The sequence below is a fragment of the Schistocerca piceifrons genome, chromosome X (genome assembly GCF_021461385.2).
Source record: "Schistocerca piceifrons isolate TAMUIC-IGC-003096 chromosome X, iqSchPice1.1, whole genome shotgun sequence".
In the NCBI taxonomy this organism is placed as follows: Eukaryota; Metazoa; Arthropoda; class Insecta; order Orthoptera; family Acrididae; genus Schistocerca; species Schistocerca piceifrons.
The window spans coordinates 922,900,289-922,926,182 of record NC_060149.1 but is presented as its reverse complement, the minus strand read 5'-3'; the positions used below and the strand labels follow the sequence as shown (position 1 = coordinate 922,926,182).

Genomic DNA, 25,894 nt, shown 5'->3' with positions numbered 1-25,894 from the left:
TCTACAACGTGCTGACATGAGGAAAGTTTCCAACCGATTTTTCATACTCAAACAGCAGTTGACCGGTGTTACCTGGTGAAACGTTGTTGTGATGCCTCGTGTAAGGAGGAGAAATGCGTACCATCACGTTTCCGACTTTGATAAAGGTCGAATTGTAGCCTATCGCGATTGCGGTTTATCGTATCGCGACATTGCTGCTCGCATTGGTCGAGATCCAATGACTGTTAGCAGAATATGGAATCGGTGGCTTCAGGAGGGTAATACGGAACGCCGTGCTGGATGCCAACGGCCTCGTATCACTAGCAGTCGAGATGACAGGCATCTTTTCCGCATGGCTGTCACGGATCGTGCAGCCACGTCTCGATCCCCGAGTCATCAGATGGGGACGTTTGCAAGACAACAACCATGTACACGAACAGTTTGACGACGTTTGCAGCAGCATGGACTATCAGCTCGGAGACCATGGCTGCGGTTACCCTTGACGCTGCATCACAGACAGGAGCGCCTGCGATGGTGTACTCAACGACGAACCTGTGTGCACGAATGGCAAAACGTCATTTTTTCGGATGAATCCAGGTTCTGTTTACAGCATCATGATGGTCGCATCCGTGTTTGGCGACATCGCAGTGAACGCACATTGGAAGCGTGTATTCGTCATCGCCATACTGGCGTATCGCCCGGCGTGATGGTATGGGCTGCCATTGGTTACACGTCTCGGTCACCTCTTCTTCGCATTGACGGCACTTTGAACAGTGGACGTTGCATTTCAGATGTGTCACGACCTGTGGCTCTACCCTTCATTCGATCCCTGCGAAACCCTACATTTCAGCAGGATAATGCACGACCGCATGTGGTCCTGTACGGGCCTTTCTGGATACAGAAAATGCTTGACTGCTGCCCTGGCCAGCACATCTCCATATCTCTCACCAATTGAAAATGTCTGGTCAATGGTGGCCAAGCAGCTGGCTCGTCACAATACGCCAGTCACTACTCCTGATGAACTGTGGTATCGTGTTGAAGCTGCATGGGCAGCTGTACCTGTAGACGCCATCCAAGTTCTGTTTGACGCAATGACCAGGCGCATCAAGGCCGTTATTACGGCCAGAGGTGGTTGTTCTGGGTACTGATTTCTCAGGATCTATGCACCCAAATCGCGTGAAAATGTAATCACATGTCAGTTGTAGTATGATATATTTGTCCAATGAATATCCGTTTATCATCTGCATTTCTTCTTGGTGTAGCAATTTTAATGGCCAGTAGTGTACTTATTTGTAATTAGTAACTAGGAAAACTTGTTGTTTCTATTTTCACTATGGGCATTTCTAAGTTCTACTGGTGTCTTATTCTACATATTTCTTTTATTGCTATATTCTGTATATACTACTTTGGTAACTACTCTACTCTACCTGCAGCGTTACAGGTGTGCCAGCGTGCTATAAACCTACGTTTTGGCCGTGCCCCCCGAGCTAATCTCAGTGGGCATGCCCCTGGCACCGCGCTGGTCCAGTCCTATGCTAATGGGGTTATTATAACCTTATTCCTGCTGTCACGCTCTTGATCACTTTAAATGTGCACCCTGCCCCTAGTCCGAGACGTGGCGGATCCCTGCCGTGAAGCGGCTGGCCATGTCCACGCCGCGGCGGAACACAACACGTGTACGGAGTCTAAATCGGGTTTAGTCTATTGTTGATTGTTCCTTAAGAAATCTTTTAAAACTTTGCTCGATATTTCATTGGCAAGTTTGTTTAGGGTTTGAAAATGATCCTCTTCCCTGAGCAGGTGGTACGTGTCGTGACTTGGTTGTTGTAGCCTTAATTGTGCCGCTACATCGTCGAAGAGGTGTCACTCGTACACCACGTGCTCTGGGGTGCCCTGTATGGCCCCACAGTCACACGTTGGTGTAGCCCGCTTCCCAAACCGGCATAGGTATACTGGGTAGGGTCCATGTCCGGTAAGGAAGTGCAGAAGTCCTCTTGATTGTTTGAAGTATTTGAACTGTAATCGCTCCATAATATTGGGCAGCAGTTAGTGCGTTCTACGACCCGTCTCGTCGTTATCCCACTGTTCCTGTCAAAGTTCCTCCCCCCTACGTTTAATTTCAGATTTATTCCCTGCGTGAGTCCGCATTAGTTCGACTATTTTATCCCTCTTCTCCTTTTTTACCCAGTACTACGACGCCTGTTCTCTGATTTTTATATCGAGAGGACAGAGTCCCATTAGCACTAATAATGCTACCCCTGGAGGTGTCCTATATGCCCCTACAGATCGCAAGAGCATATTTCGCTGCACTCTTCTTACGGCCGTGGCGGGCATGACCCTCGTGAGCCTGTGAGCGCAGACTCCTGACCCGTATCCTACAATTGATGTCAGAATGCTATTGTGGTAAAGTTTTATTACATCTGGTGGCAGGTGAAAACGTTTATGTCCAATTCTAAGCAGGTTATTGAGTGTTTCTAGGGGATCTTTGTGTCAGTGTGTGATGCATAATTCCACCTCTCGTCGACGACTACACCTAGATATCGGGCCTCACGCCGCCGAAGAACTGGTGAGCCATCTATTCGCACTGTTGGATTTCTTACGAGTTGCCCTTTAAGTAGTAGGTATGTGGACTTGCTAGGTGAGATTTTCATTTTGGTTGTACAGCACCATGTTGTTAGGATGGATATGGCCCTTTCGATTTTCGGTTCCAAATCCTCGCCGCTCCGACCGGCAACCAGCAGTAGGAGGTCGTCTGCGTAGGCTATGCCCTCTAGCACGTCATCGCTGTTCTGCAAGTTATCCAAGACGGGTTCCATATTAATCGCCCAGGACAGAGCCCTGTGGACACCCCTTTGTAATCTTTTTACTGATTTTCCACCCTAGGGGACGATAGCGAGACCTCCCTTTCCTCACAATAGCTCCCAGGAAAGCCATATAGCGGCCATGGGCACTCCTTAGGTTGTCAAGGTCGCCACTGATATCCACCATGATGCCGAAAATGTATTTGTACGGGGCTGAGTCACAGACCTCCGCGGCCAGGGCGATGGCGTCAGACGCCGATCTCCCCGGCCAAAAACCGAACTGCCTGTCACTCATCCCACACAGTGAACGGTGTGCTGCCAGTCTGTCTGCTAGCATCCTCCCAAAAAGTTTCCCCAGCAGGTCCAGTAAGCAGATAGGCCTGTACGATTAGGCATCCTTAGGTTACTTATCTGGACCTTTCTTGATTGTTACTGCGTTTGCCTTTTTCCGAATGGAGGGGAATTTTCGAAGCCGTAGGCACTCATTGTACAACTTAGCGATAGGTGCCACCAGCTTGGGGGCCAGGAATTACACCACCTCCACTGTAATGCCGTCTGGGCCAGGAGCTTTGCCCTTATAAGGGCCTTTATCTGGGCACCCACCTCTTCTTCAGAGAAGTGTTAAACCATACTGTTGTTTTCGTAGTCCTGTTGGTCTCCTCTTCTAATTCGTTGTTGTACTTCTGAGCCATCTTCCTCTCTATCGTCAGGCAACAGGACCCGGAGGAGGACCTCGGCAGTCTCCTGCCAAGTTTCCGTCATCCAGCCCCTGCCCCTGACGGTAGACAACACCATAGGTGATCGTATCTTTTCCTGTACTAATTTGTACGGGATGCCCCATGGGTCCGTAGCCAGTTGGCTTTGCACATATTTTTCTCAGCTTCCCAGCCTGATTGCCCTTAGCTGCTGTTGAAATTGATCTTTTGCCTCCCTGTATATTTGCAGCCATCGTTGCTTTTCTTCCCAGACGACACTTTGCTGGTAGTACTTCCTCACCCTCGTTACAGTCTGACGCATCTGTCCCAATTCGGCTGGCCATGGTGACGGGGAAGCCGCAACGGCTCTCCTCCTGGTTGGTACAGCTGCTTTCACCGCCCTGATGATTGCTTTCACCAGCTCCTCGGCGTATTCCTCCACATTTCGTCACCTTCTGGCAATATCGGTATGTCACACTCCCTCGCCAGGCGATCCCAATCAGTCCTGTTACAGTTGTAATGTATTTCACACCCCGTGTCCCAGCGGGACACTCTGCCTCCCAATGAGAATGTAATTAGGTTATGGTCGCTGGTCGTGATCTGATCCCAGACTGTCCAAACTTGGTTACGAGGTTAAGCGTCACCAAGGTAACATCAATATTTGTCCCTTAACCCCCACCACCTGTGTAGGTGGGGGGGGGGGGGGTGTTTTTCGTTGCACACGTCCTGTAGGATCGTAATCAATCCTCTTATAGGTAGAGTCACTTAGCAGACCATACATCTTATCTTTATACACACCACGAGGTGTGTTACCTCGTGGTAACACACCTCGGGGTGTGTATAAAGATAAGATGTATGGTCTGCTAAGTGACTCTACCTATAAGAGGATTGATTACGATGCTACAGGACGTGTGCACCGAAAAACTTCAGCACTATTAAATTCCTCCTCCTTACCGCAAGAGACCATCAAGAGGTCGAGACCACATGGTTGTGTACCTTCAAGACTGTATGGCCTTCCAAAGATTCATAAAGAGGGTCTTCCTCTGCGTCCAATAGTGAGCAACATTGGAGCTCCTACGTATGATTTAGCTAAACATCTCGCTTCCTTACTGAGACCTTTCGTAGGCAAGTGCTCACATCACATACGAAACTCAACTGGTTTTATCAATAGACTGAGGGCTCTTCGTCTAAGCAGTGTAGACCTTCTAGTAAGTTTTGATGTGGTCTCACTTTTTACAAAAGTTCCTCTTGCAGATTCTTTGACACTGATTGGTAGCATGTTTCCTGATGATATCACCGCTTTGTTTAGGCACGCTCTTTCCTCAACTTATTTTATGTTTAATCAAGAATATTTTGAACAGACTGACGGTGTCGCCTGTCTCCTTTGGTGGCCAACCTTTTTATGGAGGATTTAGAAGAGAGAGCGCTTGAATCAGCTGCCCTGAAGCCAACAGTTTTTTGGCGGTATGTGGATGACACTTTCATAGTGTGGCCTCATGGAGAAGATAAATTAATGGAGTTTCTACATCACCTCAACTCCATTCATAACAACATCCAGTTCACCATGGAAATAGAGAAAGATGGTTGTTTGCCTTTCTTGGATGTCCTGATTCGAAGGAAGAATGATGGTTCTCTAGGGTATTCAATTTACCGGAAACCCACTCATACTGATTTGTACCTGCAAGCATCGAGTTGCCTTCACCCATCGCAAACCTTGAGTTTGCTTAAAACACTTGTTCATAGAGCTCATACTGTCTCAGATCTAGATAGCTTACCTCAAGAACTCGCTCATCTAAAGACAGTATTCAGCGAAAATGGGTATTCCATCCGGCAGATTAACAGGGCACTAACAGTTAAAACTAAGAAGCAGGAAGTGAATAAAGAGGAGAACATGCCGGAACAATCTTTAGCTTTTCTTCCTTTCGTTGACAACACTTCGTTTAAAATAGCAAGAATCCTCCGAAAATTTCAGGTAAAAGTGGTTTTCCGCCCACCATCGAAGATTGCGGACCTTGTAGGATCAGTTAAGGACAATCTGTTACTACGAAAGGCCGGAATTTACAAGATACCGTGCCAATGTGGTATAGCTTACATAGGTCAAACCACACGTACCGTGAAAGAACGCTGCACTGAACATCGTTACACCCGCCTTTTGCAGCCAAGCAAGTCCGCTATTGCTGAACATTGTATTTCTACTGGACATTCATTGGAGTATGAGAAAACAATGGTTTTGTCCACAGCAACGTCTTTCTGGGACTCCATTATTAAAGAATCCGTAGAAATACGACTGGTGGAAAATCTATTAAACCGTGACAGCGGCTACCAGCTGGACAGTGCATGGAATCCCATCATTTCCACGATTTGCTCAAATCGAAGACGACAGAGTGCGTCGACGGCCGTGGCAAACAGCAACGCAGAGGGCGACTGAGTTCCGCTATTCCACCAGCGAGGGCGCTGCCGGCGGGCGGTGTGGTTCAACTATCAAGTTTTCGACGCATGCGCAGAATAGTTACAGTACGGTATATATTGCTGAACGGAGAACGGTTTCGCCAGTCTGCGACGGCTCACCTGAAGATGAGTGGCAGGTGCCCAGTTGAAATATCGTGCGAAGTATTGAACGACGACTGGCTGCAAGCCCGAAATTTGTTTGAACGGATCACATCTTGTATCCTTGTGATATACAGTTGAGACAAAAGTAATGTAGAGAAATCGCTCTTCAAGTCTGTACCAGTATTGTTTAGTATCCGGAAGATGTGAGCATCCCAGTGAAGTAGTGAGATTATCAAGTACGTAAGTACGATTTCGATCGATGACTGGCCTTACCCGAACCTCGGTAGAATTGGAATGTGCTCTCCAGAGGTCAATGGAAGTGCTTAACGCGATTATTAACAGCGCGCCGTGACGTTAAAAGTCTTTAATTTTGTTCGTATTAATCATATTTATTATTAGACTTCGAATTTAACTTTCTTTGCTCCGTTGGTATATTGAAAGTCGTAGAAGATATGATCGTGAAACGTTTTTTGGGTAGTGTGTTTCTGATTTCGTTGTTTTTCATCCGTACGCAACACCTGAATTACTTTTCTTTTTTAACCCGAGCTCTGATTTCCTTCTATTCCACTGTTGATAACGGTACATACTAGGAAAAACTGAAAAACTATTTGCGGACTTTTAAGATGCTATGATTGATAGCTCGAACTACTGAGGTGGAACTTGACGCTGAGCTATTCGAATCGAACCCTTCTGGTGGAAAAAAATTGTCACCATCATGTGATCGACAAGGGGAGAGTAGGTGGTGCCGCGTAGTTGCTGACGATCAGACCGTTCCGCAAATTCGTAGATTGAATTCCAAACGTCTGTTACAGCGTCTCATGAAATGAGGACACGTGACACTGTTGATGGTGGTCGGGCTCTCGGATGGGAAATGTAAGTTCGGCGATTCATTTGGTACTATTCGAGAGGAACAGTCAGTTTGCTGGCATGATTTCACTCACTCATTTCCTTTCATTCCATGTTCATACATAACAATACACACACAGCGCTATGCTGCTCAGTTATCCACTCGATTAGATTCGCTCCTGACCTTTATACCAGGCCTTAGGAAGGCAACGGCAAACCATCTCCAAAAGTATCTTGCCCGGAATAGCAATGCTAGATTGACATATTGTTTGCAACGCTTGTTGCATTGAGTTCTAAAATTCTCCCAGTGGGAAGTTATTAAAGAATAGCTCCATCGGTTTTGACAAGTAAGGGGTATAAGGGCAAGTACTATGCTCTGAGTAGTTTTGTACTTGTCTTTAACGGTGTATAGGACTAAAAAAAATCTTAAATACAGCGGCGTGAAATGACAGGTGACACAAAGCTGTTCAAATACGGTATGGTTTTTGGCAGGTTTACTAAGTCGACAAGACGTGCTAATGTACGTTCTCAAGTTTTGCATGTCGTCTTCTATTGTTATTTACGTTTAGAAGGTTTGTTTTATACATAAATCAGTATTTCATCCGAAAGCAACAACTGTCAACATGTAACATGACTACTTAATTAAAACTTTACTACATCGTTTGAGTAGTATCACAAATGTGCGCAGATGCAGATGTATTGAAAAAATGCCTGGAATTTGCAGCTTTATTGCAAGATTGAAATTATAAACATAAGTAAACAGCTTTTGAATTCAAATGGAGTTAAACCGTGTAAGTTTCCCTCCCGTCCGTTCACTAGATAGCATTACCAGTACTCGGTTATTAGCTCTGCGGCGGATTTGGTCACCATTTTCGGCCGAAGTTTGTGCGTGGAGAGAAGTTGACCGTGCTGCAAAAAGCGCCTTTTGTTTCGAGTCATGCGGAATTGAAGTTAGCTGTAGCAGCGCAATGGAAATAGCGAACTACATTCAGGAGAAAAGGTTCCAGATTATTGAATCGACAAATGACAGAATTAAAACAGGGATCATAGCACACACGCCATCTACAGGGCAACCAAGCACTGTAAATATATTATAAAATCGTTTGCAGTGATAAAAATACCGGTCTTTGCCACCTAAAACGTCGAAGCATAGCGGGATTGAGAATTTTTCAGTAGGGAGGACGTAGAAAGTTACCTGGAATGGAGAGTCAATGACAGATGTAGAAGTCTCTTCGGGTGTGCCCCAGGAAAGTGTCTTGGGACCTTTTCTGTTCAAGTTATATATGAATGATCTTGTGGATAATATTAATAGTAACTTCCTAGTTGACATAGATGATGGATTTATCTCTAATGAAGTACTGGCTAGAAGAAGCTGCACAAATGTTCACTCAGATCTTGATAAGATTTTCAGGTGGTGAAAAGATTGTCGTGCAAGCTTTGTCTCGCTCCACCGGCGAATGGAACACGAGGTAAAATGATACTCGTTATTTTCGGAGGCTGTTTTAAGGTTACTAGTTCTCTAGTACGTGGGTTGTGGTCACAATAGTGTAAATTGTGAATCCAGTGTGACGACGACGCTGGTGATGGTGGTAGCAGGGGAACGTGAGAAACGCGTTTAGGGGAGGGGGGTCGCCAGATGCGTCGCTGGAAATAACTGTCAGCGCCACAGCTGCTGTGCTTTGTCTTTGCGTACCTCGCGTGGCGCAGTTCGTCTGATGGCCCGCGACTGAAGGACGAGCTCCGTGGCCCAGAGAAGAGGAAGCTCAGTCAGCAGTTCTCGTAAATATGAACAGTTAGCAGGCCAGATAAGCTACGTACAAGCCGGTGAGCTGTCTGGCGGTAGACAGGCTTATTTCTGATCTTGACATCGTGAATCAGGCTTTCCGTGGTTTCCTGCAGCACGTCAGACGGTCACCGAGCGAGGTGGCGCAGTGGTTAGCACACCGGACTCGCATTCGGGAGGACGACGGTTCAATCCCGCGTCCGGACATCCTGATTTAGGTTTGCCGTCATTTCCCTAAATCGCTTCTGGCAAATGCCGGGATGGTTCCTTTGAAAGGGCACGGCTGGCTTCCTTCCCCCATCCTTCCCTAATCCGAGGGACGGATGACCTCGCTGTTTGGTCTCCTCCTCCACCACATCAACCCCAACTTGTGTGCGCTCGTACCTTTTTTTGGTTGGGGTCATAACACCCATTCTCTGCTTCTCCGCATCACCTTTGGGTCATAACAATATTCCTGTGTTTCATCCGCCGTGATGATGAGTTGCCACCAAGCATCGTCCTCGGCCCCTGTGCTGATTATTGTTTCTGTTTTGACACTAGCAGGTGCACTTGCTCCTCCCAGCAATTCAGCATTTTCTCAGTGTGACGTGAGTGGAAACATGTTCTACGAGATATTGCTGAATCCCCATAAGGCGTAGACTCTTTCTGAGATCGTCGAAGGTTATCTTCAAGAGAACACAGAACTTTATTGCATGACGCTGCTCACGAAAATCAGCAATAACGATGTTTAGAGCCCATTATGGAACACATTCACTCTCACAGGCTGCCAACACACAACTGATACCGACAGAAATACTGCTGTAAAATTTGCAGTGACTAGCGATTATTGTACGTACTTCGACGACGGCTCACGGAAAGTTGTCGCAAGCAGGGACTTAACCGTGGGGGGGGGGGGGGGGGGGGGAATAATAATAATTCAGTGCCTGTCTTTACTGAACATTCCTCGTACAATTACGATGTCAGCAGGTCGTCTTCTTGTGGTTCGCGTCTTGTGGATCGCGGGTTCGCTCGGAACTTGGTGTGCGTGTGTCGTCGTCGTCGTCTTTTCATCATCGTCGCAGAAGTGACGTCAACGAGAAGGCTTGCTGCACCAGGCGGCCGAACTTCCCGTAACGGGACTCCCAAGCAAATATGCCATAACCACATTTCATTTTTTTTTTTTTTTACAATTACGTTGTGTTGTAAGTGTGACTGATTGTTTCAAGTGATATTGCTGCCATTTTTGAGTGCGCGAGTCCCGGGTGGGCCTACGCTGTTTCAGACAAAACACAGAAGCTGCAAGTGCTGAAGAAACGAATCCTGGAAGGTCAGGCGGCTGCTAACGGATTAAGATCATTCATTTCCAAGTCGTCATCATTTCAGCTTATCACAACCGAGCTATCGTTATTTCCCTAATCGTCAGTCACTAATCAATTACCATCATGCTGTATCGATCAATGACTGGATAGTTAACTTCATGCCTTGGCGTGAAGTATTAAAATAAATACCAACTGGCAATAGCCGTTTGAGGTTTATGAAGATGTGCAAAACTAATGACGCGGAAACTGCAAGGGTGACTTTCGTTCCCTAGGAAGGGATCACTCAGTCGACCGGCAACTACATTTCATTACTGACGGAAATAAAACCGCAACACCAAGAAGGAGCTGCGTGACATAAATGAAAGTTAGTAGGCGTGTTTCTACATCTGAAAGATGATGCCCTGTAGCGTGCATTCCACTGACCCCAAACCACCGCCATTTGCGACTTCAGTGGTGTCAAGTGAGAGTTCATTGGAGGGCACAGAGGAAGTCTGATTTGTTTTCTGATGAAACTTGGTTCGGCCTCGGTGCCAATGATGACCGTGTGTTCTTTAGGATCTTGTTAGTTGAGGGCCTGCAACCAACCTGTCGGTGTGCTAGACACACTGGACCCACACCTGGAGTTGTGATCTGGGGTGCGATTTCGTGTGACAGCAGGAGCACTCTCGAGGTTATCCCACACTCCCGGACTGCAAATTTGTATGTCAGTCTGATGATTCAAACTGTTGTGCTGTCATTCATTAAGCGAATTGCAGGGAGTATTTTCCAACAGGATAAAGATCGCCCACATACTGCTGTTGTAACCTAACAAGGTCTGCAGAGTGTCGACATGTTGCCTTCACCTGCTCGATTACTAGATCTGTCTCCAATCGAGCACATGTGGGACATCATCGGACGACAACTCCAGCGTCATGCGTCATCCACAAACTGCATTAACCGTCCTTGTATTGACTGACCAAGTTTAACAGGCATGGCACTCCATCCCACAAACTGACATCCGGAACCTGTGCAAAACAATGCATGCACGTTTGCGTGCTTGCATTCAACATTCTGGCAGTTACACCCGTTATTAATGTACCGGAATTTGACATTTGCAATGGCTTATCTCGGGCTTACATTAACCTGTGATCTTGCAATGTTAATCTCTTTAATATGTTACCTGGAGAAATGTATTCCCAAAATTTCATTATTCTATACTAATTATTTTTTGGTGTTGCGACTTTTTTCAGTCAGTGTATTTTGTGAGTAATGCCTGGAATTTGTTGCCATATAACATTTTTTTTCATTATGAGAGCTGTACTTTGTTCACAAGTAATATAATCCCGAATATTCTGCCTATAGGAATGTGAATTTAGTTTTGCATATTCCGTCGTATAAAGGATGTTCCAAAAATACGTTTACAAACTTGGGGGACGGATACCGTCCACCAAAACACGAAAAAGTTCACATAAACATATGTCCGAATATCCGTCATTTTCGAATTATTAATGAAAATTGACGTTCAACGGCTTTCCAGGTTCGGCACAACTACTTCACTGTTCTGTGCATCCTTTTGACGCATTGTATCCTAGATGACGTTGTGTTGCCAGGGAGTCTTGTTTACATTCGTCTGATTCCAACGTGTCCATTGTGCACATGTATTTAGTAGCGAGTTAACTGAAAGTGCTTCCTTCAAACATAGGAGGATATTCATTTCGTGAACAGGCAACATGATTATTTATGTACGGCGCGGGAATGGTAGGGCTATGTTCGCAGTGGCATCGGCAACGGTCGTTAGACACTGTCACCAGACGTCGTCCGGTAACATCGGCCGGCAGCGTGGTCGTAGTACGTCCCATCTCCTTCGTCAGTTTTTGTTAGGGTCAAGGTGGTTAGGTTAGAATCTATTTTATGTATTAAGTGGGTTAGATTTTAACCTCTTAGGGTCTTGGGGTGGAGTGGATACCACAACGCCTCTGTGCTTGGATACGATTGCTGCACTGCGGCTTCTGCTATTAAGGAGACGCCGAATGCATGTGAGTGCGCCTTCCTGTCTCGTAAAGAACGTGGCTAGTACTGTACACTCTGTCCTCAGTTATCGAAATAGCCAGACAAGTTTTACGAATATATGAGATGACGGGAAGAACATTCTGTCACATACTCGAGATAATTCGTGGTGACCGAGAAGCGCCGCGCGGGATTAGCCGAGCGGTCTTAGGCGCTGCAGTCATGGACTGTGCGGCTGGTCCCGGCGGAGGTTCGAGTTCTCCCTCGGGCATGGGTGTATCTGTTTGTCCTTAGGATAATTTAGGTTAAGTAGTGTGTAAGCTTAGGGACTGATGACCTTAGCACTTAAGTCCCACAAGATTTCACACATATTTTTGACTGAGAAGCAAGTTATAAACACACTGTTTCGCCGTATTTATTTTAAGTTTTGTAGACGTACGTCAGTTAATCTTCAACAGTTGTCATTTAGCACACGAGTCTAAGACAAGTGTCAAGTGTAGCATAAGCCACTCTGAAAGCCTGAATCACTTAAAAGTGGAAATACAAGGTGTACAACTTTGCTTCCGCCGTTTTTCCCCAACATTTGAGGCTTTAATGGAACAAGTTGGTTACACATGTATCATTCAAAGTATTTTCCATCGCTGTCCACTACTTTCTCCCATCTTTCGGGCAGTGTACGAATCACGCGTCAAAAAAATTGTTCATCTTTTGAAGCGATCCACGAATCGATCCAATTTGTGACTTCTTCATGTGGCCATGCGCCATTGATCTAAACAAGTGATAGTCAGAGGGAGCAATGTCTGGAGAATACGGCGGGTGGGGTAGGGCTTCCCATTTTAACGTTTTCAAGTACGTTTTGACCTCTTTTGGAACGTGGGGTCGAGAGTTGTCGTGCTGCAAAATCACTTTATCGTGCCTCTCGCTGTATTGCAGCCGTTTGTCTTTTAATGCTTTGCTCAAACGAATTAAATGCGTTCGATAACGAGCACCTGTAATTGTTTCACTTAGTTTTAACAACTCATAGTACACGACGCCGAGCCGGTCCCACCAAATGCAGAGCATGATCTTGGAGCCGTGAATATTCGGTTCGGCCGTCAACGTGGAAGCGTGGCCGGGATATCCCTATGATTTTTTGCGTTTAGGGTTATCGTAATGAACCCATTTTTCGTCCCCGGTCACAATGCGATGCAGAAATCCCTTCCGCTTTTGCCTCTGAAGCAACTGTTCACAAACGCCGTTCAACGTATCTTGGTTTCAGTTCACACGGAACCTAAGTTCCTTCTTTCTGATTCATACCCATAGCCTTGAGACATTTTGGAATGACTTGCTGTTTTATTCCCGTGCAATTCTTTTTGAGCTTGACGCGAGTCTTCACTCAGCAATGTCTCCAATTCTGCATCTTCGAAAACATTCTCTCTTCCACCACTACGCCTGTCTACGACGTTGAAGTCACCGTTCTTGAAGCGTTGAAACCACACACGACACGTTCTTTCACTAATAGCGTCCTTACCATACATACATGAGAGCATTCGATGAGACTCAGCCGCTGTTTTCTTCATATTGAAACAAAACAGTAACACCTCCCGCAAATGACGAGAATTAGGCTCGTAAACTGACATTTTCAATCAAGAACAACTTCATGATGCAGACACAAATAGACTAATGTTAGAATGAGGTTATGTTAACCGAGCTCCAAGCTAACTGCCTGACGTCTGCGATCTGTTTCTTTCGACCCCTACTTACCGTTGTCGCCACCTATCCGCAAACGGCGGGAGCAAAGTTGTACACCTCGTACGTACCGTACTCCACATTTGCAAACCACTTCATATTACAAGAATCACTACCCTATTGGCATAAAAAGCCAGTAAGCAGTAATCGTAATTTGTAGATAACTAATGACACCGTTCCACAAAAAAGATCCAGTACAATAGCTATAAGCATATAAGACACACCATCCTTTCCACTTGAACAAATTATTTTTTGATGTTATAATCTATGTCTACAAGTTCAAATAAAGATTTTGCCTATTTGAGGTTTCGAATGAGGTTGTGATTTCAGTCCATAGATTCCGAACTGTAACCCGATTATGATATTTTCATCCTCAGGATGCCAGAAACTCATTCTTTGTTGGACTAAACTTATCAGTTTCTCACGCTCCATATTTCGTGTGCGAGAACGTCGGTCGATTTGACCGAAGAAAACAAACTGATTTGAATTTCACGGATTGTTCCGAAGCCTGCACTTTCGGGAAATAAGATCCGTTATAGTGTGTCCGCGCACATATTGGCGTAATAATTTGAAAAGATCGGCCGTCGGCGGAATCCACCGATATCGGAGCCACTACGACCGCAGCCTAACGGACACGAGGCTACGCGGCTGTATCAGACCGAAGACACCTGATTCACCTAACCTTTGGCACTGTTTATCGTCGATTTGCCGAGGCACACCCGTAGCACCACAGACTATTGATGAGGAAGACCACGTGTTGCTCGTACACCGGACTAGGGAGAGCGCGTTCGACAGCTCCGAAGTCCAGCATTGAGGATACTTCACGAGCAGCTCGTGTATCCCTATCATCATCAACGTGTACAAATCCTTATGCGTGCCGATCGCCCATTACGGGAGAACTTTTGCCGATGGTTTGTTGCACAAACTGGCAGTCCGTTATTTGTCTACTCAGTTTTGTTTACAGAGGAGGCAACGTTTGTTAAGAGATGGAATAACACATTTCCACAACCGACACATAAGGACCGATTGCAGTCCTCAAGCCACAGTACAGGGTAGACGTGAGCATCCGTGTGAGCTGGAATCGTAGGTGACTGTCTGGTAGGGCCATACTTTCACCCAGTATTTCCTACAGGGCCTGTCTACACGAACTTTATTCAGAAAACCCTCCAAAACATACTGAAAGGTGTGATCTGCAAACAAGAAGAAACATGTGGTTTATGCACTATGGAGCTCCAGTACATTTCAGTCTCAGTGCTCGACGTGCGTTGGCCGGTATTTACCGTGACATATGGACCATTTCGTGAACTGCACATTCTGCATATCTCAGCCCTTCGAATTATTGTCTCTGGTGGCACCTTAAAGGAATGGTCTTAGGGTGTCAGCCCATTCAGACGCGTAATCTCTTCATTGACGTGTCGTGGAAACCTGTGAAACCATTAAAACCGGACAGGGAGGATTTGACAGGGTGCGACACTCCGTGATTCGACGAGTGCGTGTATGTTTAGAAGCAATATTTCGAGCATTTATTACAGGTTTATGTGTTGATGGGCCCCAGTCATCTAAATTGTAAACTATCATTTTATGTTTAACATCCATTTATGACATAACACTCCATTCTTTTAATGCTGGCTAGAATGCACAGTGCACGTGCCTGTAGAAAAAACGCCACAATGTTGCTCAAGACTATATTCGTACATTGAAAATAAACTGGTGCACGAAACTTAAAGACGAAAGTAACTTTTGGATGATGTCACTACCGACTAACGTAGCTCGAAGAAACTGGGACCGTACATAACAACAACTGCTACAGTATAGTAAGAAGATAACTGAAAGAAATACACAATGAGACTAACAGAAATTACACTCTTACTGAAAGAAGGTAATGAAACTGAAGTCACCACAATTCGTGATGGTGCCCGTACACTACAAAAAAGGGGGACACGGTTCTTAACAGTGCATTGGCCCTGTGCTTCATTATTGTAGGTGACAGTGTGTGATTCCATTGAACAGTACATGTTCAGGAGCTCATGGAATGAGAGCACATTCGAAGAATGGACTGGCCTGCCTGTTCAAATCCCATCGAGCACGTTTGGGGAGCAGCACATCCACATCCACCGATCACGATCTGCCAGTTGTCGAATGCACTGTTGGTGGAATGGACTGCTCCGTAACGAGAACTCCTTATCAACCTTGTGGGCATCGTAGGAGCATGTTGCAGAACGTGCATTGCCCTCCGTGATGAGCGCACACCCTATTAATAACCGTGTCCCACCTTTTGTAATGCACAGAGGACTGTAATGAATCGTGATGACTTTAGTGTAATTATTGTCTTTGGATAAGTGTCATTTCTGTTTGTCTCATCGTGTATTTTTTCATTTACCTGCCGTACCATACTTAAGCAGTTCTGTCTACGTACGGTCAGAGTTTCTTCGAGCTACGTTACTCGCTAGTTAGTGACATGTCGTGCAAAAGTTATTTTTGTCTGTCAGTTTTGCACATCCTCTGTGTCATTAGTGGCTCAGATGGATAGAGCGTCTGCCATGTACGCAGGAGATCCCAGATTCGAGTCCAGATGGGGGTGCACATTTTCAACTGTCCCCGTTGACGCATATCTGGGATAATGGAATACCCGCAATTTGTCACTGAACATGATGTGATGACACTGACTGGCAGTCTCTGTTTTCCAGTCACAGCACCATTCCAGATACAACTGTATGTATTGTGGTATTATCGGCAGCATACACGAGGGACAGTAACTGCCTATTCCAGCAGTTGTTAATCTCTGACCGATGGTACAGAATGTTGCAGGGCGTTAATTACTTGTTCTCAGATGTAGGGTACAGATATGAAGGGATTGTGATATGCCTGGTACACAATATTGTGACCCTCCTTTGTGGTTGTCAGATGTGGTCAACCAGAACCCTGACGAAGAGTGTGCCTGCCCTCACGTTCCCGTGCAATCCACCTTCAGGCCACTGTGTCATATAAATGCTCTACACATCTGGATATTGCACAATTTGACCAGCTGACTAAATGGAGACCCACAATGAAGCCTCTTTCAGACTCTTGTCAGCTGTTGATAACATGGCCTCACATGATTCTGTGGCAGCTCTGTGTCCTTCACAGTGATCACGCAACATCAGATGCTGTTTACGCTCATTATATACACTCTCAGGCCTCGCAACAACACTAAACATAAACAACACTAATGCGATGTGGTGTCCATTATACCTGCCACATAGAAATGCAGCTTTAATTGTGTACGTAGTTATATTTAAGACGTCCCACTGTGTCCCTCACTTCTTTTGTCAGGCAGTGTACATCTTTATAATCAAGATTTCAGTTTTGTAAAGTACTTCTTATTTGTTATATGACTTTAATTCTCCCTGTGTGAATAATTTCTAAACAACATTGCAATTTTTTTGCAGAAGCAGACAGCAACAGCAGCAAACCCCGTGGGGGTAAGCTGGCACGTCGAGCACGTTCATTCAAGGAAGACTTCCTGGAAATCTTGTCACAGATGCGTTCCCCAGGCAGTGGTGGTGGGAGTGGTGGGGCTGGATCTGGATCTCAACGTTCTGGATCACCACATTCACCTAAGTCAAGATCATCCCATAAAACTGCAACAGCAACACCTAGTGTTGACCTGGTAGATTCTAGTGACAAGAACCCTGCTCGAGACCTCGATCTTCATGTTAGACAGGTTAGAAGCACATCCAGTTATGTGAGCCAAATACATTTGATTAAGTGTGAAGTATGTCTGAAAAAGACAGTACATGAAACAACTTCAGCCTTTTTATAACAGAAATTAGTAAAAATTAGAGATCACCTTTTCCAGTAGTATGTGGTATTTATGCAGTCTGTGCTTAATAACAGAAATACTTTGTACGGTTCATTAAGACAAACTGATAGCTATAGGCATTGTTGTTGCAAGGGGATTACGTTGGCTGTGTGAGCTTACAAGAGCAGCTCTTTCCCCAGGCTATATGGTGCCAAGGTTCTTTTGAGTATATACATGAAGATGGTATCTGTTCTTTCAGACATGTCCGAAAGAACAGATACCATCAGTGACCGTGCAGCTCGTTAGAATGAAATTACAATTAAATCAATACAATGAAATGAATACCCTTAGCTGCATACAGGCGTTGATATACGTCAACGGGGACAGTTGAAAATGTGCACCCCCACCTGAACTCGAACCTGGGATCTCCTGCGTACGTGGCAGACGCTCTATCCGTCTGAGCCACTGAGGACACAGAGGATCGTGCAACTCCAGGGAATTATCTCTGGCACACCTCCCGTGAGACCCACATTCCCAACTTATTGTCCCGCACTATATTCGTAGTGCCCCTGCTCGTAACACTCATTACTCGTGGCTTTACCGATTCCCGTAAGAGTTCAGGCATTGTTTGTCCATTCGCACAGTAGAATGTCCGAAAGAACAGATACCGTGTTCATATATATAGTTAAGGCTCACCAACCATTTGACCATCTTCTGTGCGAATGCACAAACAGTGCTCGAACTCTTACGGGAATTGGTAAAGCCGCGAGTAGTGAGTGTAATGGGCAGGGGCACTATGAATATAGTGCAGGACAATAAGTTGGGAATGTGGGTCTCGTGGGAGGTGTGCCAGGCATAAGTCCCTGCAGTCTCACTATCCTCTGTGTCCTCGGTGGTTCAGATGGATAGAGCGTCTCTATGTAAACAGGAAATTCAGGGTTCGAGTCCTGGTCGGGGCATAGATTTTCAACTGTCCCCATTGATGTATATCAATGCCTGTATGCAGCTAAGGGTATTAATTTCATTATATTGATTTAATTGTAATTTCATGTTTTGAGTATGCTGCAGAAGTTTTACTGGGAAGGCCCTACATGATCTCCATACATTCACCATGCGATTTCCATATTTTTGGGTCCCTGAAGCAAGAGATTTATGGCAGTCGATTTGCTTTGGACAAAGAGGTGCACACCTGGGTACAGTCGTGGTTCCGTAGGCAAACATTTACCCATATAGACATTGACCGTCTTGTCTTACAGTCAGATAAATGTATTAACAGTTCTGCTGATTTCGTTTGAAATAATAAACAGTTTATAATCCAATGGGCCCACAGTGCTGAAAATATATCTTAGAGACTTAGTTGACTTAAATCCTTTGGTCCCCTTATGGGGATATAGGGCATCCAGAACTCACCATCCATCTCTGTCTTTGGCCATTTTCCTCAATTTTGCCCAAGTCTTGCCAACTCTCCTTGAGCTTCCCCCTCCACCATCCTCTTCCGTGTACTTCTAGGCCTGCCTCTATTCCTTGTTCCTTGGGGATTCCATTCCGATGCCTTCTGTTTGATTACTCCATCTGGCTTCCTCAATGTGTGCCTCAGCCATCTCCACTTTCTCTCGCATATCTGTTTTTCTATAGGTGTCTGGTTTGTTTTTCTCCAGAGAGCCTCATTACTTATTTTTCCTGGTCCCCCGATGTTCATTCTGCAATAGATGCCCCGAGATGTTTATTTATGAAACTGTATAACTGTGATGTTATCCTTTTATTTGCTTTCCAACTTCGTAACTGCCATACAGAACAACAGCTTTCACATTTTAGTTTTGTATGTGATGTTTCTGTTTCTCCATATTGAATACAGTTGTACGAAGCTAGCATATGCCTTCTTTATGTGGCTTTTCACATCTTTTCCCCAGCTCCACCGTCTTCTGTCACCACACTACCCCCCCCCCCCCCCCCAGGGGGTCCACAACTCTTTTGTGGATACGTGCGTAGCAAGCACGGGACCCCGAGCTAATGTGGCCCTCCTTCCTTTCCGCGCTGCATACCCTCCCTTTCCGCATCCTTCCCCGTCCCCCATCTTTGCCCCCCCCCCCTCACCCCTGGCTCTTTCCTTCCCTTTCTCCCCCTCTGGGAGTATGGTTTGTGCCTACGTCCGGAGACGGACGCTCGACGCTCGAAACTGTTACAAATTCCTTGCTTTCTACACTTGCAAGTCTTCGTCCTTCCTCTGTCCTTCTCTTTTCCTTCCCTCTTCTCTTTGCCCTTTTCTCCGCTGCGGCGTTTGAGACCCCTCTTCTTTCCTTTCCCTTTCTCTTCTTTCCTCCCCGTGCGTGTCTGAAGGCCGACCCACGCACTTCCATGCGTAGCCAGTGACGGGGTAACGCGTAATTCCCCGTCCCGGGTAGACAGGTAGGACACGTACGTACCCCCTGGTAACGGCCAGGCCCAGGGAGGGGTGATTACCTGAGCTGATACCTTCCGAAAGTGCCGATTGGTCCCTCTGTCCGTTTGGCGGGAGGTGTGACCTGAGGTGTGAACAATCACCTAAGGCGGGAGTGCCCTCAGAGAGGGCCACCACAAGGGAGGAGCGCGCCACCGGAGACGCCGGTAATCATGGGGGATTCTTCCGCAATGGTTTCCTCACCTTCCACTATGTCTGCTCACAAGCGTAAGTTCACTGAGTCTCAGCCACAGACAGTTCTTCCATCGTTGCCACAGTTCCTTCTTGTTTCTCGGTCTGACGAAGGTCCCGACTTCTCCACGGTCAACCCTTTCATTATTCAGAAAGGTGTCGACGCAATTGCAGGTCATGTAAAGTCTTGTACCCGATTACGGAATGGCACCCTGTTGTTAGAAACAGTCAGTGCCCTCCAGGCACAAAAATTGCTGCGTACCTCACTACTACACACCTTCCCTGTCCGGGTGGAACCGCACCGTACTTTAAATTCCTCGCGTGGAGTCGTTTATACACGCTCCCTCGATGGATTGTCTGACGAAGAAATTCAGCACTACCTGTCTGACCAGGGTGTAACGGCTGTTCATAGGGTTATGAAAAGGGTTGACACGAACATCATTCCAACCCGCACTGTCTTCTTGACATTTGACAAAGTTCAACTCCCATCGAAAATCAAAGCAGGCTATGAGATAATTTCTGTTCGCCCTTATGTCCCAAACCCTACGCGTTGCTATCTGTGTCAGCGGTTCAATCACACCAGCCAGTCCTGTTCCAATCTGGCCAAATGTGTTACGTGTGGCAAGGATGCCCATGAGGGTGCTTGTCCACCTCCATCCCCTCGCTGCATCAACTGTATGGGTGACCACGCTGCTTCCTCTCGAGATTGTCCCGTTTTTAAGGACGAAAAGCTCATCCAGGAAATTAGAGTAAAGGAAAAGGTGTCGACCTTTGCTGCTCGAAAATTATTCGCCAGTCGGCAGCCCACTGTGCCTCAGACAGGAAAATACAGCACTGTCCTTGCTTCTCCTCGGCCAACAAAGGAGGCGGCCACGCAGACTTGCGACCTCACCTTTAGTGCCACGGTCGTCAGATCGGCCAGCGCAAAGATCGCCCGTTCCACCTCACCATTTTCGCCTGCCCACTCTCTGGCTCACCCTTCGTCGAGTTCTGCTAAATCTTGAGCCCAAAAGTCAGACACCAAGACTTCGAAAAAAGAGCATACTCGTGAAGAGTTTTTACGTACCGCAACTTCCGAACCATCGGTTCCTCCTTCCTCTAAACATCATACTTCCAAGAAGGCTACAAAGAAACCCAGTTCCTCTCCTTCTCCACCAAGGCCTGTCCCATCTACAGCACCACCTGGCGGAAATCGCCCTCGGCCGTCTTCTGTGTCGCCAAGGCGCACTGCTGGCGGCCGATCAACCGGCCGATCGCTGGTGGCAGGAGCTGCTCCTGACCAACCTATGGATCAGGATCTTCTGCCTTCGGCTGAATGCCATTCCATGCTGTTGGTCGCAAGCTCTGAGCAGTCGTTGAGCTGACAGCGACCTTGGTCACATTCCTCCATTTTCTGTTCACCCTATGTCCATTATCCACTGGAATATCCGCGGTATTCGAGCCAATTGGGATGAATTGTCGATCCTCTTACGATCCTACTCGCCGGTCATCTTCTGTCTTCAGGAAACAAAGCTGCGTCCCCATGACCGCTTTGTTCTCCCTCATTTTCAGTCCGTCCGATATGATCTCCCCTCTGTTGAAGGCACTCCTGCACATGGAGGACTCATGATTCTTCTCCATGAAACTCTACATTATCACCCAATCCATTTAAACACTTCCTTCCAAGCTGTCGCTGTCCGTCTTTCCCTTTCCGGATACACGTTCTCTCTTTGTACTGTATACATTCCGTCGTCCACACCAATGGCACGGGCTGATCTCCTTCATCTTCTTGGTCAGCTTCCACCCTCATATTTGCTGGTTGCGGACTTCAATGCCCACCACCCGCTTTGGGGATCTCCACATCCTTGTCCACGTGGCTCACTATTGCTAGACGTCTTCCACCAAGCAGATCTAGTTTGCCTCAACACTGGGGTCCCTACATTTTTGTCTGCCTCCACGACAAATTTATCTCATTTGGACCTTGCAGTCAGTACTGTTCCACTAGCTCAGCGCTTCGAATGGTTCGCCCTTGATGATACACACTCGAGTGACCACTTTCCATGTGTCCTTAGACTGCAGCCTCAACTGCCCTACATGCGCCAGTGACGCTGGAAGTTTGCCCAAGCTGATTGGACACTTTTTTCATCTCTAGCGCCATTCGATGACCGTCACTTTCCCAGCGTCGACGATGAGGTCACACATATTACCGACGTTATTCTTACAGCTGCGGAACATTCAATACCACGCACCTCCGAATTGCCCCGGCGCCCCCCAGTTCGTTGGTGGAACGAGGCATGCCGTGATGCAATACGTGAGCGGCGACGTGATCTCCGCGTTTTCCGCCACCATCCTACTTTGGCCAACTGTATCCGCTATAAGCAGTTCCGTGCGTGATGCCGTCGTGTCATCCGCGATAGCAAGAAGGCGAGCTGGAAATTCTTTATTAGCTCATTTAACACCTTCACTCCCTCCTCGGAAGTTTGGAGTCTGCTTCGACGGTTCTCAGGCGCGCCTAGTTTCTCCCCGGTCTCTGGGCTCACTGTCGCGCATGACACATTAGTGGACCCCGTCGCAATTTCTAACTCGTTGGGTCAGCACTTTGCTGAGATTTCGAGCTCTTCAAATTACCCGCCAGCGTTTCTCCCGAAGAAACGTGCAGCGGAAGTGCCACCTCTTGCTTTCTCCTCTCAAAATCACGAAAGCTACAATACTGTTTTCTCCATGCGGGAACTCCAACATGCACTCTCTTCTTCTCGCTCCTCCGCCCCAGGACCGGATGGTATCCACGTCCAAATGTTGCTGCATTTATCAACCCATAGTCTGCGTTACCTCCTTTGCCTTTATAATCGAATTTGGACCGACAGTACTTTTCCCAGACGATGGCGGGAAGCTATCATCGTTCCTGTTCCAAAACCTTGAAAGGACAAACATCTCCCCTCTAGCTATTGCCCCATTTTTCTCACGAGTAGTGTCTGTAAGGTTTTGGAGCGTATGGTGAATTACCGTTTAGCTTGGTGGCTGGAATCCCGCAGTCTTTTAACACCTGCCCAATGCGGTTTCCGAAAGCATCGTTCTGCAGTTGACAATCTTGTTGCTCGCTCCACTTATATCATGAACAATTTTCTCCGGAAACGCCAAACAGTAGCAATATTTTTTGATCTGGAGAGAGCATACGATACCTGTTGGAGGACAGGCATCCTCCGCACCCTGTTCTCTTGGGGCTTTCGAGGCCGGCTGCCCCTTTTTCTTCGCGAATTTATGGCAGAGCGCACATTTAGGGTGCGGGTGAATACTACTCTCTCCCGTACTTTCTCCCAAGAAAACGGGGTACCCCAGGGCTCCATGCTGAGTGTTGTACTGTTTGCCATTGCCATCAATCCAATTATGGATTGTCTCCTTCCTGATGTCTCGGGCTCCCTCTTTGTGGACGATTTTGCGATCTACTACAGCTCTCAACGGACCAGCCTTCTTGAACGACGTCTTCAAGGATGTCTCGATCGCCTCCACTCTTGGAGCATCGAAACCGGCTTCCGTTTTTCTCCCAGTAAGACCGTTTGTGTTAATTTTTGGCGACGTAAGGAGTTTCTTCCACCCTCCTTACATCTAGGTCCTGTCAACCTTCCATTTTCCAACGTCGCTAAATTCGTGGGTCTTATGTTTGACAGAAAACTGTGCTGGTCCTCCCACGTTTCCTATCTTTCGGCTCGCTGTCTGCGATCCCTTTGGTCCTTCTCCGCCTCTATCGCGCCTTAGTGCGCTCGAAATTGGACTATGGAGCATATTCTACTCCTCTGCTCGGCGGTCTTCGGCGTCTCAACTCTATCCACCACCGTGGATTACATTTAGTGTCTGGAGCTTTTTACACCAGCCCTGTGGAAAGCCTTTATGCTGAGACTGCTGAACCTCCGCTGTCCAATCGTCGAGCAGTCCTTCTGAGTCGTTATGCTAGCCATCTGTCTTCCATGCCTGCTAATCCAGCCCATGACGTTTTTTTTCGACGCCTCCTTTGATGTAGGGTATGCAGGCCGCCCCTCCTCCCTACTACCACCGGGAGTCCACTTCCGTCAACTGCTCCATTCTCTTTCCTTCCGCTTTCCTAAAACCTTCTTGACAGCTTGGGGTACAGCACCGCCTTGGCTCCGTCCCCGGATCTGCCTGCTCCGTGACCTTTGTCGATTTCCCAAGGATGGTACCCCTTCACTTGTTTATCGTCGGGCATATGCTGCTCTATGTGCACAAATGACGGACGCCACATTTATTTACACCGACGGCTCGAAAACATCGTTAGGTGTTGGGAGTGCCTTTATTGTTGGCGACACCCAAAATCCCTTTCGGCTTCCCGACCAGTGTTCGGTTTATACTGCGGAGCTTTACGCTGTTCTCCAGGCTGTCCACTACATCCGCCGCCATCAGCGGATACAGTACGTTATCTGCTCAGATTCTCTCAGCTCTCTCCTCAGTCTCCAAGCTCTTTATCCTGTGCACCCTATGGTCCACCGGATTCAGGACTGTCTGCGCTTGCTCCACCTGGGGGGTGTTCTCAAGTTTATTAGTGCCAGTGAAATGACGTCAGTCATTTGAAGCTTTTTTTGGGGACAACCAACCCCTTTCTGTAGTGGATTTTTAAGCCTTCCTTCTGCTTTTAGTTTCTCCAATTTTATGACTTTCGTTCCCATTGCTGCTGGTTTTCAATTTCGGTTTTTTACTGTTTCCTAAGTCACGGACCGGGCGCTAATGACCATAGCAGTTTTGCGCCCTAAAAAAAAAAAAAAAAAAAAAAACAAAACCACACTACCCAGATACAGGAACAAATTGATGATCTCCACTTGCTGCTCCCCTCCAAGCAGCAGCACTTCGGTGTTCCCAGAATTTATTCTCATTTTCTTTGTTTTTCCTATATTTATTTTGAGCCCAGCAATCTCTGCTTCTTTTTTCAGTAAATTTAATTTAGCTTTCATATCTGTCAGCCTTTTAGCTACTAAAACTATGTCATCTGTGAAATCCAAATCCTCCAGATGTTCGTGGATTTCCCATTGGGTTTCTCATCTCCTGCCCAATGTGACTCGTCTCATAACTGAGTCAAGGAGAAGTAAGAAGAGCATTGGTGACAAAATACAACACTGGTGGACTCCGGTCGTTACCTCTATTGGATCTGTGAGATTTCCATTGTGGAGCACACAACATTTGTAGACAACATACAGATCTCTGATGATATTTAGAATCTTCTGTGCTATACCATACTTCTGCAACACATGCCACGGCACTTGATGTATCACAGAATCGAAGGCCTTTTCTAAATCAATGACTGCCAGGTACGTGGTTGCGTGGACTTCTTTGCTTTGCGCTAATATGATCGTAAGAGTACTAATAAGGTAAACACAACTACGTTGTGCACAAAAACCGGTCTGTTTTTTACCAATCGATTTTCAACTGAGTCTTTAATCCTATTTAAAATAATTCTGGTGAGGACATTACCAGGCACTGACAGCAATGTATTTCCATTCCTTTTGGGGATTTCTCTTTCAGCCAAATATGCTTCAGTGGGGTGTGGAGCATATTAACAGTACTTTCAATACGTTGTCTAGACCTGGAGCCTTTGCCTTTTTTAGGCTTCTCAAAGCACTCCTAATTTCAACCATTGTGGGACACTGCAGATTTGGTTGTCTTTGCAATTCAACAGCTCTTTGAAATGTGATTCCTATCTCTGTACTTGTGTCTGATGGTTTGTAATTGTCACCCCATCCTTACTCTAAACTGGTCCTTAACGTCTAAAGTTGTTCTCTGAGAGACATTTGGTGATATTATCAGCTCCTTTATATTTCCCTGTCTTTCTGCCTCT

The 25,894-nt window shown here is 46.5% G+C and overlaps 1 protein-coding gene across 1 annotated transcript in view; it reads left to right on the top strand.

Moving 5' to 3' along the window:
* The window catches only part of LOC124721732 (guanine nucleotide-releasing factor 2), a 387,271-nt gene that overhangs the window by 201,406 nt on the left and 159,971 nt on the right, over positions 1-25,894 (top strand). Inside the window, exon 2 of the mRNA XM_047246831.1 lies at positions 17,095-17,369. Within this exon, the coding sequence (XP_047102787.1) occupies positions 17,095-17,369 (275 nt within the window). The remainder of the gene's footprint in view (positions 1-17,094; positions 17,370-25,894) is intronic.